The sequence below is a fragment of the Patella vulgata genome, chromosome 7 (genome assembly GCF_932274485.2).
Source record: "Patella vulgata chromosome 7, xgPatVulg1.2, whole genome shotgun sequence".
Lineage (NCBI taxonomy): Eukaryota > Metazoa > Mollusca > Gastropoda > Patellidae > Patella > Patella vulgata.
Window position 1 is genome coordinate 45,991,009 of NC_065885.2, and position 16,587 is coordinate 46,007,595.

Sequence of the window (16,587 nt, forward strand, 5' to 3'; positions counted from 1 at the left end):
ACCAAGCTAGTTGATTATTAGGTAAATAAAACAATATAAACAACCAATGAGTAAAACTGATCTATTCTAATCTATTAAATAATATACAAGTCAAGTACCGGTATTACCTTAACCGTGGACGGGTTTGCTTGTGGACGGGTTAACGGACACTCAACTTACAAATATTAAATCATCGCCGTATTGGCACTGACTGAGGGCACTTCGTGCACGGACTGTTGAATTCTCGTTTAATTTATTGTGTTAATTTCACTATTGTTTAAAATGTAAACAAAATCTTATCTCGAGTACGTAGTACCGTATATCGAGCTAGTCTAGTAAGTAGTAGGCTAGGTTAATCCAGACTAAAACGAAAGTCCTTTTATTGTATTAATAACATTGGCTTCTGGTAGACTCGATTGTCATCTAAGGGATTATATTTTCTTTGCGCGGTCTATTTATTGTTATCATTAACACAAAATGACAATTAAGGAAGTGTGCGAAAAAGTCTTTATACAATAGATAATCTTTGTAATAAAGTAAAGTATTTTCCCCCTTATATATACTGTTTGTTGTTTTTCGAGTTTTAGGCCATTATTACTTATTTTATGCATATCTTTGGTATGAACTTTTTTGGACCAGTAAAATCTCATTCGGTCCAGTAATAGTTGGAATAATACCTGCCCAAATGTCCGGTAAAAAAAATATCATTTCGCATAGACTGCAAGTCTCAGCGCTGCTGCAGCCCTAGCAGAGAATTGCCGGTGGTATTCGAAGTATCTTGAGCCGTACACGTTGTGGATGTCGATAATGTTCGCCTCATACATATCCAATTCCTCCCTGCGTTCTGGGAATTTGGTGGCCATAACTCTTTTAAATTTACCGAACACAGTTATAAATTCGGATATGTTGTGGGTTTTCTGTAATCTCGGATCTGGATTATTGTTAAAGTTAATGGTAATGCCGTTGCCGGGAGTAATCTCTGCATCGGATTGTTGGGTGTGGGTCTCTGACTTAGTAGAGATACAAGATTAACATCTTTCCCTTCCCAAATCCGTTTTTTAATGTTGTCGGGAACAACGTCAATATGCAGAATGCATTCAGAAGGAACTCCGTATTTAGATTTGGGAAAATGGTACCCACCTTGCATAAGCAGGCCGAAATTGTTCGCGTTGGTACCACTTCCACTTTGGCAGCTTGTCAATTTCGCCATTGTTGAACTTGAACCGGAATGCTCGTCTCTTACTCTTAGGTTTGTTGCACTGTCACCTGTCATGGCCACGTATGCCGTACTTAACGAGTTCGTTTTTTCAGTATGGCTGGCTGTGTTGTTACTGACGAGAGACAGCATGGTTCGTTGGAAGTCTGCCATGCTTGTTGTATAGATTGCATGGTGCTAACCATCCCTTGCATTAACTCTATGGGCGCCGCCATGTTGTTTCCTTTTACTGGCATATCACTGCGCAGGATGCCGTGCGCAGATTCTCTGTCGGTAATCCGGCTGTCTTCTTCCGCGGTCTGTTGTCGATCCGAATGGTTTCTCTCTCGGCCTTCCACGGTTGCAGGTATGGCATCGCTGTTGTAGGAAACATGGTTTAACACTTCCGATCTCGGTAGCGAAACAGGATTTACACTACGACTACCGTTCGGATCTCCCGGAACTATATTTTGTCTCCCTGGTTCAGGCTCCGCAGACGCTTTGTTCTTTGGAAGTGTTTGCCTAGCTCTTGTCGTCCTGCGTCTTTTTTGCGGGTTTTGCTTGTCCGCCATTTACAGCCGTTCGAACTTCTAGTTTCGAGTGAATCCGGGAACAAAACACTTCCACTGGTCGGTAAGATGTTTAATAAACGTTGCTCTACGTATTCCCAAAGTTTAAAAAACTTCGCGGATTGAAATTCCACTCTTGTGTTCGGAATTAAATGTAAAAACGGTAGTAAATGTAAAACGATAATAATGTAGACTTTAACAGGATAAAGACTGAGAACTAATGAATTTTCACGGCGAGGGAACTAAGACAAATGCCAGGATGTGTGTATCAGCCAATCAGAAGGAAGACTGATGCCAGGATGGGTGTATCAGCCACTCAAAGGCGAGTCTCGGTGCTGTGTATGAATATATACTTGGTAGATACTAATGAATATTAATTAGGGATTATTTAATTTTTTATTTGAATTCATAAACCTCACTTATTATACATAAGTTATAATATAAATATTTCAGTGAAATTCCAGTAGACCAAATTATATTTCATTTCAGTGAAATTTCAGTAGACTAAAATTTTTGTTTATTTCAGTGAAATTTCAGTAATAGACCAAAATATTTTTTTATTTCAGTGAAATTTTGGTGAGATTTCAGTGAAATTTGGTCATTTCAGTGAGATTGGGCAAAATTTTTAAATTTCACTAGCGATGCCATCTACATTCTATAACAAAAGTTTAGGGACACCTTGTGAAATTGCCTCAATTTTGACAATTTTGATTTGATTGAAGAGTTCTAAGAGCTCGTTTGTCCTAGTGGAATGAAACTTCGCAAGTGCGGTATGCGCCGTCAACTGACATTGTCATTTCATACATCGAGGGTTGATGACGTCACAGCACGATCATGACGTCATCGACCAACCTGCATAATTTGGCTGATTTGAGTGAATTCATTCACTGTTTGTAGGAAGACACGAACGGATGAGAACGATGTGTGGTATGTTGTCGATACAACATGCAAGTGACAGTATGCTGGGATATGTCAGCGTCACATTATGACGTCAAAGGATCGATTGTCATCAAAAATGTGCTTGCTGGACCTCCTTCAGTGACGATTTACGTCCCATTACACCAGGAAATGCAAATTCAACAGTGAAATTCAACAATTTTTTAATGATTATGGCCCTTGATCACTTTAAAAAATCTTGTGACGCTCTAGAGGCTAAAGTTATCATTCGATTGACTTCAGATTGATATTCAGAGTTTAAGTTCTTGAGACAAACAAGTATATTGATTTTCAATGAATTTTTATGACGTGAACAGCTAAATCCATGATGTTAAAAGTTTTGTATACTAAACTAAACATTAATGCGTTGTTACTCTTAATCACATTTTAATGTATTATAAATGTGTCATTACCGAAAAAAGTAAAAATATTATGCGACAACTCTTGTTGAATGCCTGGACGATTTAGCTGCTGTGTGCGTATGTTTCGTTGCCTGGCAACCTATCTTTATACATGTGGACGTATATTGCCATCACCCCTGTCTGTGTGTGTGTCTGTCGCCTACAGGCCACAATTCTTAAGTGATCATCTTGAAACTTTACATACTTATTCCTTATACCCTAATGATGATCTTTATTGTTTTTGGTGCATACCCGACACCCAGGGGCAGAGCCATGCCCATTTCTTTTATTTGTTTGTCGTCTACAGGCCATATTTCTTAACATATCATCTTGAAACTTTGCATACTTATTCTTTGTACCCTAAGGAACATCCATATCGTTTGGGGTGCATGCCCAACCCAAGGGCCAGAGCCACGGCCATTTTCTTTTTGTGTTTTACTTACAGCCTGCAATTTTTTCATACTTATACCCCAATGCAGACCATTCTTATTTTTGGTGCATGCCCGACCCCCTGGGACAGAGCCACACCCAATCTTTGTGTGTCTTGTGTTTTGCCTACAGGCCGCAATTCTTAACAGATCCTTCTGAAACACCCATTTTTATACGCCCCCACCCCCTGCCCTTTCAGTGGTGCCACACCCACTTTTTGTTGATATTTTGTCTGTAAATGATATACAGGTTGCAATTATAAACAGATTTGGAATGATCCAGCATTAGGTTGTACCTATATGTATTGGTCCATGTCCAACCCCCAGGGGCAGAGCCACACCCAATTTTTGTGTTTTTCGTCTACAGGCTGGAATTCTAAATGGATCATCTTGGAACTTGGCATATTTATTCCTTATACTGTAAGGATAGCAACTATTTATTTTGGTGCATGTCCCGACCCCCAGGTGTATGGTACCACACCCACTTTTTTTGTTAGTTTTTATCGGTAGATCTCTACAGGTTGCAATAATTAACAGATTTTGTTCAAATTCAGCATATATTATCATTTCAATCACATGGTGGTACCTATTTGTATTGTTCCATATCCAACCCCTAGGGGCAGAGCCACGCCCAATTTTTGCATTTATCGTCTACAGGCTACAATTCTGAATGGATCATCTTGGAACTTTGCATACTTATTCCTTATACCATATAGTAAAAGACAGCAACTATTTATTTTGGTGCATGCCCCGAGCACCCGGGGCAATGTCACATCCACTGGTTTGTTAATATTTTGTCTGTAAATTTGGTAAAACAAACCCAACGCCTAGCCTTCTTTGCCTCTTGTCATATTACAATCATTACAGCCATTTTATATCAATCAAAGCAGGAATGTGGACGTATATGTACACCTAATGTCCCGACTTACGTTTATTTGCTATTTTAATGTGTCGTCAAATGGCTCAGTTTATTGGCAAACAAAAGAGAAGATGTTTTTGATCGAAATGGACCACAAAGGTTTATTGAGGTTTTAAGTCAGTCATTGCCATTGTTTCAAAATTCCATTGAGTAATGAACCAAAGGATGTTGAATGCCTTAAAGGTACAATGGATACAAAAGATAATTTAAATATATGAATAGGTCCAAAATATCGGAAGTAATGATAACTTTTATAAACAGTTAGAATGACTTGGATGCTGGTATGCATATCTGGTTTATATTGCCTGGCAACCTATGTATCAATTTTTCATTACCAGATTTATTTGTGCAAGACCTGTCGAGTTATATCTTCAGCCAATCTTAAATTTTGACCATGGATTACCTCCCTGTCCCGTAACAAGAGAAACACAACTACCTGTAAGTATATTCAATTTCATCTATTTAATTTTAAGGATCCTTTATTTTTATACGCCCACATTGAAATGTTATGGCCCTTGATTACTTTGAAAAATTGTGTTGACGCACAGCTATGGAGACTGAAGTTATGATCCGATTGACTTCAAATTCATGCATAGTGTTTATGATGAGCCCTGTCGATTTGCACTGTTTTCATCTCTTGCATAATGTGAGTCTATCTTGCATGGGAACCACTTGTAGTGTCGGTGGTGTTACATTTTGTTTTATGCCAACCTACCTTTCCATTTTTTTTAGATCCCTGTTCATTGTAAAAAAGACTTGGATGTTAAAGCAATAGTTACAGACAGTAGTGGTCGTAAATTTGATAACTTCTCTTCACTAGCTATAGAATGGAAAGTAACAGAGAATGGACTAGTTACAATAAGAGATGTTAATCAATTAACTATTGATATACAGCAAGATACCGATGGAAAAAACTTTGTGACAGGTAAAACTCTTCGTATATAAATGAAATGAAATGGAGTTTCACATCCTACTATTCTGCACCAACTGAGCTAATAAAGAGGGGGATATGCCATACAGTGCGCTATGAATAAAATTTTGCCGAAACATCGGCACTACGGCCTACTCTTCTTTTGAATTCCAACTGTCATGGTTTCTTTTACGTGCAAGCCAATGTACACAGACCTCAGTTTTTCATCCCACCATTAGAATGACTTGCCATGTGCCCCGTCCTGCACCTCTGACAAGGGGAAACCACACTGGAAAAGCCAGATGAACTTTCTCGACCAACTCTGGGATTGAACACAGGACCTCCAAATTAGCTTGCCAAAATATATACAAAATTTGCAAGCGCTGTCATTTCATTCTGCAGCACACGGTAATGGTGATTGTATGCAATTAACTGCATACACAGAAGATCAACTTCACCAACCTGCCAGTCACATCCCTTGCTTCAGCCAGATGATCCAGATCGTTTTAATGTGGATGTATATTGTTGTTGCACCTGTCAGTCCAGACGTCCATCCACAATTTGTTTATGGACACTCCGCAGGTCACAATTTTTTTCCAATTTTGACGAAACTTGAAATATAGGTTTATCTCCCAAAAATTTTGGTTCCTTTCGGTGTTGGCATGTATCGGACCGTAACTTCATGGATTATGGCCCCTGATTATGCGAAAAATCACGTTTTAGAGGTCACAATTTTTATCTGATTAAAAAAAAATTTCAAATACATCACCGTAACACCATAATGACGGTTGAGTTTGAATTTCGTGAAAATCGGACATGAACCACCCGACCAAAAAGCCAGCAAGATTTTTATTTTAAGACCTATCGTTATTCAGCGTTCAGTGAAGACCTACTGTTATTCAGCGTTAATGACCTCAGGAGTTATCCCCCATTGCCAAAAAGCCTGTGAATGCGATAGAGACTACATTTTTTAACCGATTCTTTTCAAATTTCGTGTGAAGTACTGTTGTTCTAAGAGGGAGAACTCTATTGATATTCAGCGTTCTGCTACTTTCCGTTCCAGAGTTATTTTCCTTTGCCTGTAGCAGACCTGTCAACCCCTCAGAGCTGAAATGCAGTAGGGTAGTGTAAAAAATGCAGTAGAAACCATGATTTGGCAGTAGATTTCCAAAAACGCGTAAATTCGCACATCCAAGGGTAATTAATTTAGAAATGATCCACTGAACTGCAGGCCTAACAATACAAATATTGCATTAAATGGGTAATACTAATAGATAAAATATACACAACCAATGGTACCATATCTAAAATTATTTATGTAATTAAACCAAAATTGAATATGTAGCCTACAGAAAGAAATAATTATTAACGTAAAAAATAATTAAAATTACCAGTCCAGTAGTACTGGCAGTACCACTTTTCTTTTGTTTTAACTTGTGACGTGTTCCCCATTCCGAGATTTTTTGACAATATTGTTTCATATAAGATAATTGGTGTGCTTATTAGATTCTATAGTATTTCTACATTAGGAATAGGGGGGGGGAGGGAGTAAGGGATGTAAAAAATTAGTTATTGGTATCGATTTAATCATCCCCCCACCCCCCCCATGGCGATTATCCTCTCAATGTACAGGATTTTTTTCTCCCGTGATTGCGTGTCAGAATTGGCGAGACGTAGTCCCATCTTGAAATTAAATTTCTAGGTTGTGTTGCATTCGAAGTATTGTATTAGATGCTGTACGTACGCGCGCAAATGAAAATGTCAGTCATTGCTGCCGTAAATTGGTCGCTATTTGTTTAGTTTATTGCTACCCATTTTAAGAGTATTTGGAACACGTGCCAATAATTATATTCACTTTATTTACTCTAAAATAGATTGAAAAGAATTTGAGAAAAAATCTGTTAGCTAAATTACAGCTTACAATATCCCAAATCGATGCTGATAACCGAAAGTCGCAATCTTTATTGTTTACATGCAAAGAGTTGCTTCCCTTAGTTCCATAGTTTTGGCGAGAAAATTAAAAAAAACTCTTTGTTTGAAAATGGGGTAGAAATCTATTACCGCGCAGTAAAGTGGTACATGAGGCCTTTTCGCGTGATGCGGTAGAGTTGACAGGTCTGGGCTGTAGTTTGCAAAGGATTCTTGTCAAATGTGGTGTCAGATTTCTTTCCATTCTGGAATTATCCTGCTTTGTTGAAAACCTTTTGAAGGTGATAGAGGCTACTTTCTTTAATGACTTTTTTATATGCCCACAATTTGTTTCACGAAAAATCATGTTTTTAGCTTGTGGACCCTCTAGAGATAACAATTTTTATCCAATTCAAAAAGGTTTATAAACATATCACCGTTACACCATAAGGATGGTTGAGTTAGAATCGTGTGAAAATTGGACTGCAACTTTCCGACAATTTGGCCGCTTCATGTACGCAAATAGTGTAAAAGTATGTAATACCAAGGTTATGGACCCTGTAGATGTCACAATTTTTATTCGATTCTGATGAAACTTAAAATATGTTTGTATCACAAAGATCTCAGTTTCTTTTGATACTCGTGCATATCAGACCATAACTTCTTGGATTATGGTCCCTGATTGTCAAAAGAAATTGCTTTTCATACGGCCACGTTATTGTCGTCACCCCCGTCCGTCGGTCTGATAATTACTGCCAAAGTTTTGGCCCTTGATGACTTTGAAAAATCTGGTGGATGCTCCAGACGCTTAAGTTTATATCCGATTGACTTTAAATTTATACACGGTTTTTAAGGTCAGGAGACGAAGAATCCTATTGATTTTCAACGATTTCGGATAATTACTGCCAAGGTTATGGCCCTTGATCATTTTGAAAAATCTTGTGGACGCTCTCTAGGTTAAAGTTAATATCCGATTGACTTTAAATTTATACACAGCGTTCAAGGTCATGAGACGAAGAAGCCTATTGATTTCCAGCGATTTCCGATACAGTGTTTTAAGGTCATAAGATGAAACTTATTAATTTACAACGATTCTGATGATTATGGCAATTGTATTAAACATACATTATGCAAGAGATATTGCATGTCTTTCTTTAGGCCTGAAATGTTTTCTAAATTATTAATTAACTTATCCAGGCCATAATCAATTCTTGATGAAATCGGATTTCTCCAATGTTAAATAGATAAGAACAGTTCAGCCATATTTTGATTTAAGCTAAAAATGGAGGAGCGAGACTTAGCTTCGAACAACCAGTACAGTGGTTGAAATTATTGCACACGTCTTGTCAAACCAGACCCAACTTTTCTAGAGTAAATACAATGCCGAGTGGTAATCAGTCCGCCGTTTGGGCGTTTTCGAGATATTTGCTGTCAAAGGTCAAATGAGGTCATTTGCACTGAAAGTGAATGCGCAGCCATTTTTGTATCACGAAAACATGCTGAAAATGAACGAAAGTAACCAGCCTTTCAATAAAAATGTTAACCTTTGTTCTTTGTGACCTCGGAGGCCAAAGGGTCAAATTGTCCATTTTTGCACTAGGAAGATTTAAAGCAATAAAATGTCAGCATAAAATATAAAAACTAAAGCAAAACCTGTTCTAATTATTAAAAGGAACATTTAAAACTTATCTTTAGGTGGTCTTAGCACCATACATTTACTTTAGAACATCCCAAAAAAGATCTTGCATAACAGAACCAAAAAACTTCGAAACCTGTTTCAAAAGTATGTAAAAACTGTCAAATCAAAATCTCTTTTATCTAAATCTAACATAATGTATCTTTAACTGTTTTGTATGGTAAATGTTAGAATAGGGCAGAACTAGAAGCCAAATGGGTTGTTACTTGTATTGTACTCAGATTTTAGTGTGTTGTAAATATTTTTATTTCTGACAAAAGAAAAAATATGCAACAACCCTTGTTGACTCCCCGGACGACTTAGCTGCTATGGGCGTATGTTTCGTTGCCTGGCAACCCTTTTTTTTTATAGCTTGTTCTCTGTCAATCTCTTGCAAAATGTGGGCATATCTTGCATGGCAACTGCGTGTTTCTTTCACTGGTGGATGCATAGTGTGTAGAACCTATCTCGAAGTATTGACTAACTGGCCTATGTGTTAGTATATCCATCAAGGATGTAGAAAAGCTTAGTTGTGGTTACTATTCATGGAAACTCGTGAGAAATATACATGTTGTCAGTAGTCGCTTAAACTCGTCAGTATTTGTACCGTACGTCAGTATTCCTATAAATGGTCAGTAATAATCATAATGTGACTTTTTTAGTTAATTGCTTAGTATTCCTTACTTGTGTCAGTATGTAAAAATAACGTGACTAATTAAACAAACGTGAGTTTATCCGACCATATGACTAGTCAGGCGCGTGCAGGTGAAATTGAGAATAGCGTGACTAATTAAGAAAACGTCACTTTTGATGATGTGCGTCAGTAACTGGACCCGGCGCCAGTAGAGCGTGAAATCGTTGACGATATAAATTTCTAGTGAGTATTGTTACTTTTGGTGACTAGTATCAGTTAAATTGTAACTTGCCCGTTAAATCATCGCTACATTAATTCTGAATAAATTATTAATTAATTATTTACTAACATTCTGGAATCGGGAAATGTTTTTAAACAATAATGGATGGCAGTGAGCAACTGCATTATTTGTCAGCGATTTCGATCGCGGATTGGCACATATTTTTGGGATGTACTGCACCTTGATAACTGTATGGATTCAATTTGGAATCAAAACTAATTGTTTAAAAAAAAAATCATTAACACAAATCTGTTTTCACTAATTTTATTGAAACAGATAATATGATAACAGATAACAGAAATAATGAATTTCATATACATCTATACAAGCTATTAAAACAATATATATAACGATGAAAATAGTAATAACATATGATAAGGTATGATATACATTTCTAAAATACAATATGATCGTACGAAAAAAAAGGATTTCATACATTTGAATTTAAATGCTCAGTGGCAAGGTTTGATTCGTCGCACTATTTGTATCGTTCCCGTTCTTACAACGGGTTCTCCATGCAGAATACGGCGCAATGTGTATTGTTATTTAATTTACAATTGATATTTATCCTCGTTACATGCGGATTGGCACATATTTTGATATCTGTATGGATTATTAAATTTGGAATGACAACTAATGGTTAAAAAAGATCATCAACACCAATCTGTTGTCGCTAATTTTATTGAAACAGATAATATGATAGCAGATAATATTGAATTTCATACACATACATATATACAAGCTGATATTCTGCGCACCGAAGAATCGTGTGAATATCTATTTACATTTGAGAAATAGTAACTATCAAACAATATATATATATATATAACGATGCAAATAGTAATAACATATAAGGCACGATATACAATGTTAAAATACAATATGATCGTACGTTACAGAAAAAATGAATTTCATACATACAAGTAAACTGAAATTATGAGCACGGAAGAGTCTATTACTATTTTAGAAATTGTTTTATGTAGCACACGATAAATATAACTGATACATTGCATGGAACGGTAAAATAGTAAAACCCTGTACAACGCTCGATCTTGGGATATCTCTCTTGTGCGAAATTCGAAAGTCATGTAGATATCCCGGCCGATTATTTTTTTTATTAAAACTAAGGCTGATAGAAATGCACATTGAAAATTATAAAAAAAAAACACACACATTTATAACTACACTATATTACATATTCAAATCTGAGACAATTCAAAACACAAGAAATTACGAACACTATAGCGAAACTTTTGTTAAAATATTTTGAACAAATAGAGCATTTTTATGTCTTAAAATTTGCCAGTTACATATCCGAAATTTTCGTTTGAGTTCTTCTACAATAGTCACACCGATAACAAATTTTCTTTTAATGATACAGTTTATCAATAAACTTACCAGAAATTGATATAGTTAATGATTTTACGCTCTACTGACCCAATCAACATTCTTAATCTCTTGAGCACGAGCACTATACAGAAAGGTGCTAATTAAGTGGTGAGATTAACAGAATTTATTCCCATAAAAGATTTAATATACGAGACCTACATTACTAATGTATGGACTATTCTCTTTGGTTCTAAATTATAACACCGAGAGAACTATTAAACAGAAATTAACAAATATATGGCGTGGTTGCTATGTGATTTAGTGTCAGAACATAACGATACCTCAAACGGATAAAGCTTGGTCAATTTTACAGTTTAATATTAGTTATCTTTTTGAATAAAGCAACCGAACTGCAGTCGCCTTGACACCAAAAGTTGTCCAGTATGAACTCTGAATAAGCTCGTGCACGCTTGTAATGTATGAAAGGAATTGCTCCTTTGACCGAGATTGCCGACTCCGTGCTCTACACAGACTATTCGTGAAATGGTAAGACGCGAAGTCTGAAATAGTCGGGTTGACGTTTGAATTATATGGGTTGTTTGGTTTTTTTTATCAGGAATCGGGTTTGTACATTTGACAGAATTTATTAGCTGAACGGTACAGAGGTGTAACTTGGTCATTTCTACATAAATTGTATCATTATATTCTAAAAAAGACATCCAGGCTTGTAAGCAAGTTGTTCGGATCTTACGAATCATTCTCACAAAATTAACGATAAGGTATATGTGACCCCCCCCCCCCCCCATAGCATACTAAGTCGCAATGAGGAAATTTTGAAAATTGATTTATTGTTATTTTCACTTCTCCAACTCATTACCTTCAATTTGATGTATAGTTTGTTTGAATTGGACAAAAGTTGACTGAGCTGTGTCCATTAGAAACTACCCAACTCAAAAAAGTAAGTTTTGAGAAAAAGCAAGTCAAAGATTTGGTATGTTCCAAAAAAAAATCCCATAGCAACCAGGTCATTTATTTGCTGTTTTGTCGTTGAATATATCTTTCCATGGGTTTTAGGGGGTGCTGAAGACGAAAATCGTAGTAAAAATTTGATCCGACGATTTCCGCAATTTATTTGCTATTTTGTCCTTTAATGTTTTTTATTTAGGATGTCAAGGGTGCTGACGACGAAAATCGTAGTAAATGCACTCCTTTCGTAACGAAACATCCACAACACATACGGCATAATATTCACATGATACTGTTATATTGAAGAACAATCTATACATTAGTAGTCTGTCGTGCGTGTACGATAGGTCTATTATTATTTTCAGGTACTGTGACGTTATCAAAATATGAGTCCCTATAGAAATATCAATTTCATAGTCAAGAAATGCTGACATTCACTTTCGTGCATTTTGGCGTTGATGTAAATATCAACATTATTCAGAGGATACCCAATGGCAGACTTGAGTATCGTCGCATTTCGGTTCGTTGGTCGTTCGCATTTTTTCGACCCATGCTCATAATTTCGATTTACTTGTATGTATGAAATTCATTTTTTTTTCCTGTAACGTACGACCATTTTGTATTTTAACATTGTATATCGTGCCGTATATGTTATAACTAATTTAATCGTTATACATATTGTTTAATAGTTAATATTTCTCAATGTAAATAGATATGCACACGATTCTTCAATCCGCATGTAACGAGGATAAATATCAATTGTAAATTAAATAACAATACACATTGCGCCGTATTCTGCATGGGGAACCCGTTGTAAGAACGGGAACGGTACAAATAGTGCGACGAATCAAACCTTGCCACTGAGCATTTAAATTCATATTTAAATATGAAGGTATTTTTATATTAGATCGATCTATCTAACCATCTTCGGTGTCTTTTGCAAACTACGGCTGTAATCGAAATTGTCGACAATAGTCCCTTTGTTCACTGCCATCTATTATTGTTTTAAAAATTTGCTCCAATTCGAGAATATTAATAAATAATAATTAATTTATTCAGGATACTTATAATCACTCATAGTACCAATACTCACCAGAAATTTATATAGTTAACGATTTCACGCTCTACTGGCGACAGTTCCACTTACTGCCGCACATCAAAGATAACTGGCGGTTTCACTCAGGTAGTAAGCGGTAGCCTAAATACTGACGGTTTCTTAATTAGTCACGCTTTTTCCAATTTCTCCCGCATGCGTCTGACTAGTGATATGTTCGGATAAACTCATATTTGTTTAATTAGTCAGGTTATTTTTGTATACTGACACATGTAAGGAATACTAACCAATTAACATGAATACTCACCTTATGATTATTACTGACCATTTATATGAATACTGACGTAAGGTGCATGTACTGATGGGTTTAAGCGACTACTGACAACACATATATTTCTCACGAGTTTCCATGAATAGTAACCACAATTAATCATTTCTACTCTTTTGAAGGATATTCTAACGCAGAGGCCAGTTACTTAATACTCAGAGCTCAGTTCTACACACTATGCATGTTACCATGTTTTTAATTTTAAAAAAAACATGTACATTTCCCATATTTGGCTCAAACTTTTAATCAAATTGAATTTGCAGTTTCGGTTTTGTGGTAATCGTTGCCATTTGCAAAAACTTTACCAGAATAAGAGTATTAAAACGGAAACTACATGTGTCCTTATTGGGGTGTTTGGATGGCCTAGTGGTCCAGAGTGTCACGCTTTGAGCTCTAGCTGGCAGGTCAAAGATAAAAAAAATAAGACAACTAGTCTGTGATATCACGTTGAACACTAAGAAGAAGTGTCCCTATTACAATGTATTATTATAGTCCATAAGTAATAGTGCTTCACTCAGTCATTTTGTTACTGGTTAAACAACTATTATTCTACTCGCCATACTCGTGCAAGGTTAATTTTGCGCAAGTGATGAATTGCTTGCTATCATTTTCTAACTTTTTCTTACAGCGTATCAAACGATACATCCTAATGGACAAACAGGTAGTGTGATCTTAACAGCGACCATTACAAATTATAATCAACGATATTTAAAGATTGCCTGTTCTTCAATATCAGTAAGTACAAGCTTAAAAGTAAAATTACTACACAACGCTTTTTTGTCCCCCTCCTTTCGAAGAAAGCAGGAGACTATTAAAATGGCTCTGTCCATTTGTCTGTCTGTACATCACACTTTTTGGGACACACTAACTCTCCCTCTAATTGAGGTAGAATATTCAAACGTCGTGCAGGTGTTAATTAGGTGAATGCATTGATGAAGTTTGAAGATGTGCATATTTTCTGTTAAGTGTAAGCAGAGATAAGCAATTTGATTGATTGATGTTTTGTGACATAGTAACTTTAGTTCTAATTAAGTGAGAAATGAAATGAAATGGGCTTATGAAGACGGGCATATGCCATACAGTGCGCTACGGCCTACTCTTATATCGAATTCCAGCTGCCAAGGGATCTTTTACGTGCACACCAATATGTACACAGGACCTCTTTTTTTGTAACATCCGAACGACTAGACAGCTGTCCTTGTCAGGCCCTCCGTTCTGCATCACTGACAAGGGGAAACCACGCCGGAAAATCTGGATGAACTTTGTCGGCCAATGCAGGGATCGAACACCCGACCTCCAGGCTAGCGAGCCAGCGTCTTATCCACTTAGCCACGTGATCTTGAGAGTGATGAAATGTGGTGTATAGTTTCATCACATCAATACCTTGACTAAGTTCAATAATGAGCATTTTCTTCTCAGGCTAAGCAGAGCGATAAGCTATTTGATTGGTTGAGACATTGGAACACAATAACTCGCATTCTAATTGATGTAGAATGTTCAAACTTGGTGTAGGCTTTCATTAGGTGAATGCCTGGATGGAGTTCGATGATGAACATTGTATGCTTACGGTAAGCAGAGATAGGCAATCTGATTGGATGACGCTTTGGGGCATGATAACTTTGGTTATAATGAAGTGAGAGCAATGAAACACCGACCTTAGATTCATTATATCATCGCCTTGACTAAGTTCGATGGTGAGAATTTTCTGCTTAGGTTAACCCCTTAACTGTGTAATTAATTTGACGTTAACTACCCGCTATTGCGTAATTAATTTTACGAAAAACATCATTTTTGGGCCTATTTTTTCCTGAATACAAATTTGAGTGGTCTTAAACCATATTAAAACTAACAGTAAATAGAGTTGTCTCCCTTCAATTAGATTTCATCGACCAGGCGTAATATAACGTCTTCTGCATGGTGAGATTGTGTTCGAAGAATAGGTTGGGGAAAATACCTCCAGGGCGTTATATTACGTCCTACACACGGTAAGTGGCAGTTGTCCAGGACGTTATATAACATCCTACGCAGTTAAGGGGTTAAGGAGCGATAAGCAATTTGATTGGTCAAGACTTTGGAACATAACAACTCTGCTTTTAATTGAGGTAGAATGTTTAAACTTTGTAGATGTTCATTAGGCGAATGTCTTGACTGGGTTCAATGATTAACATTTCGAGCTGAAGCTAAGCAGAGAGTGATGAAACTTAGTGTATAGTTTGATTGCTCGATACTTTTGAAAAAAATAAATGTGCTATTAATTACTGTCACGTGTCATCTATTTATTTTGGGATTTCGGCGGGGGACATCAGCCTCACTGTTGGCTTGTATATTAAACAAGGAATGAAATTGTGCTTAGGCTTAGGAACAACAAGCAATTTGATTGGTCAAGACTTTGGAACATGACAACTCTGCTTTTAATTGAGGTAGAATGCTTAAACTTGATGCAGGTGTTCATTAGGTGAATGTCTTGACACTTCAATGATTAACCTTTCCTGCTAAAGCTAAGCATTGTTATGATATTGACCGCAGTGCGCATATGATAGGGTGCCCCACCATAAATAAATATCTCCAAATATCTCGACAATTACACCACAATATCTATATATACACCAAGCCTTAAATCAGCTTCAAACATTTATAGTCACTAAATAAATGGCCATGTTGTACTTAATGAGCTATGACCATTTAATCATCCATAAATAATACACTGAAAGATGGTTCCGAGTGTCAGCCATAACATCCAAGCATGTGTGAGTAAAAAATAGGTTACCTGCCCTTGTTTTGAAAGTAGTCTTCCTTAACCAGGCCTTGAGATTCGACGGGTGCAATCGATCCGCGCCCGCAGCTCGCTGGTAAATTAAAACTAGCGAACACAAATTATCGCGCCAGCAAATTATTCAATTTTATTAACATAGATCTTCGGGCTCAAAATAGTGGACGATTTCATCCCCAAAAGCATGGATGAATTCTCCCCCACAAAGCCCTGGTCGATATTAGAGGACACCATCTCATCGTTGTGTTTTTTTTATTCCGGTGCAAAGTTATCCTCCGAGATATGGAGTTATCAATTTAATGAGCG

General features: G+C 36.7%; 1 protein-coding gene across 1 annotated transcript in view; it reads left to right on the top strand.

The window, feature by feature from the left end:
• Window positions 1-16,587, top strand: part of LOC126828350 (nuclear pore membrane glycoprotein 210) — a 398,410-nt gene that overhangs the window by 204,600 nt on the left and 177,223 nt on the right. The window contains exons 20-22 of the mRNA XM_050558065.2: window positions 4,766-4,865; window positions 5,160-5,352; window positions 14,140-14,246. Coding sequence (XP_050414022.1) covers window positions 4,766-4,865; window positions 5,160-5,352; window positions 14,140-14,246 — 400 coding nt within the window. The remainder of the gene's footprint in view (window positions 1-4,765; window positions 4,866-5,159; window positions 5,353-14,139; window positions 14,247-16,587) is intronic.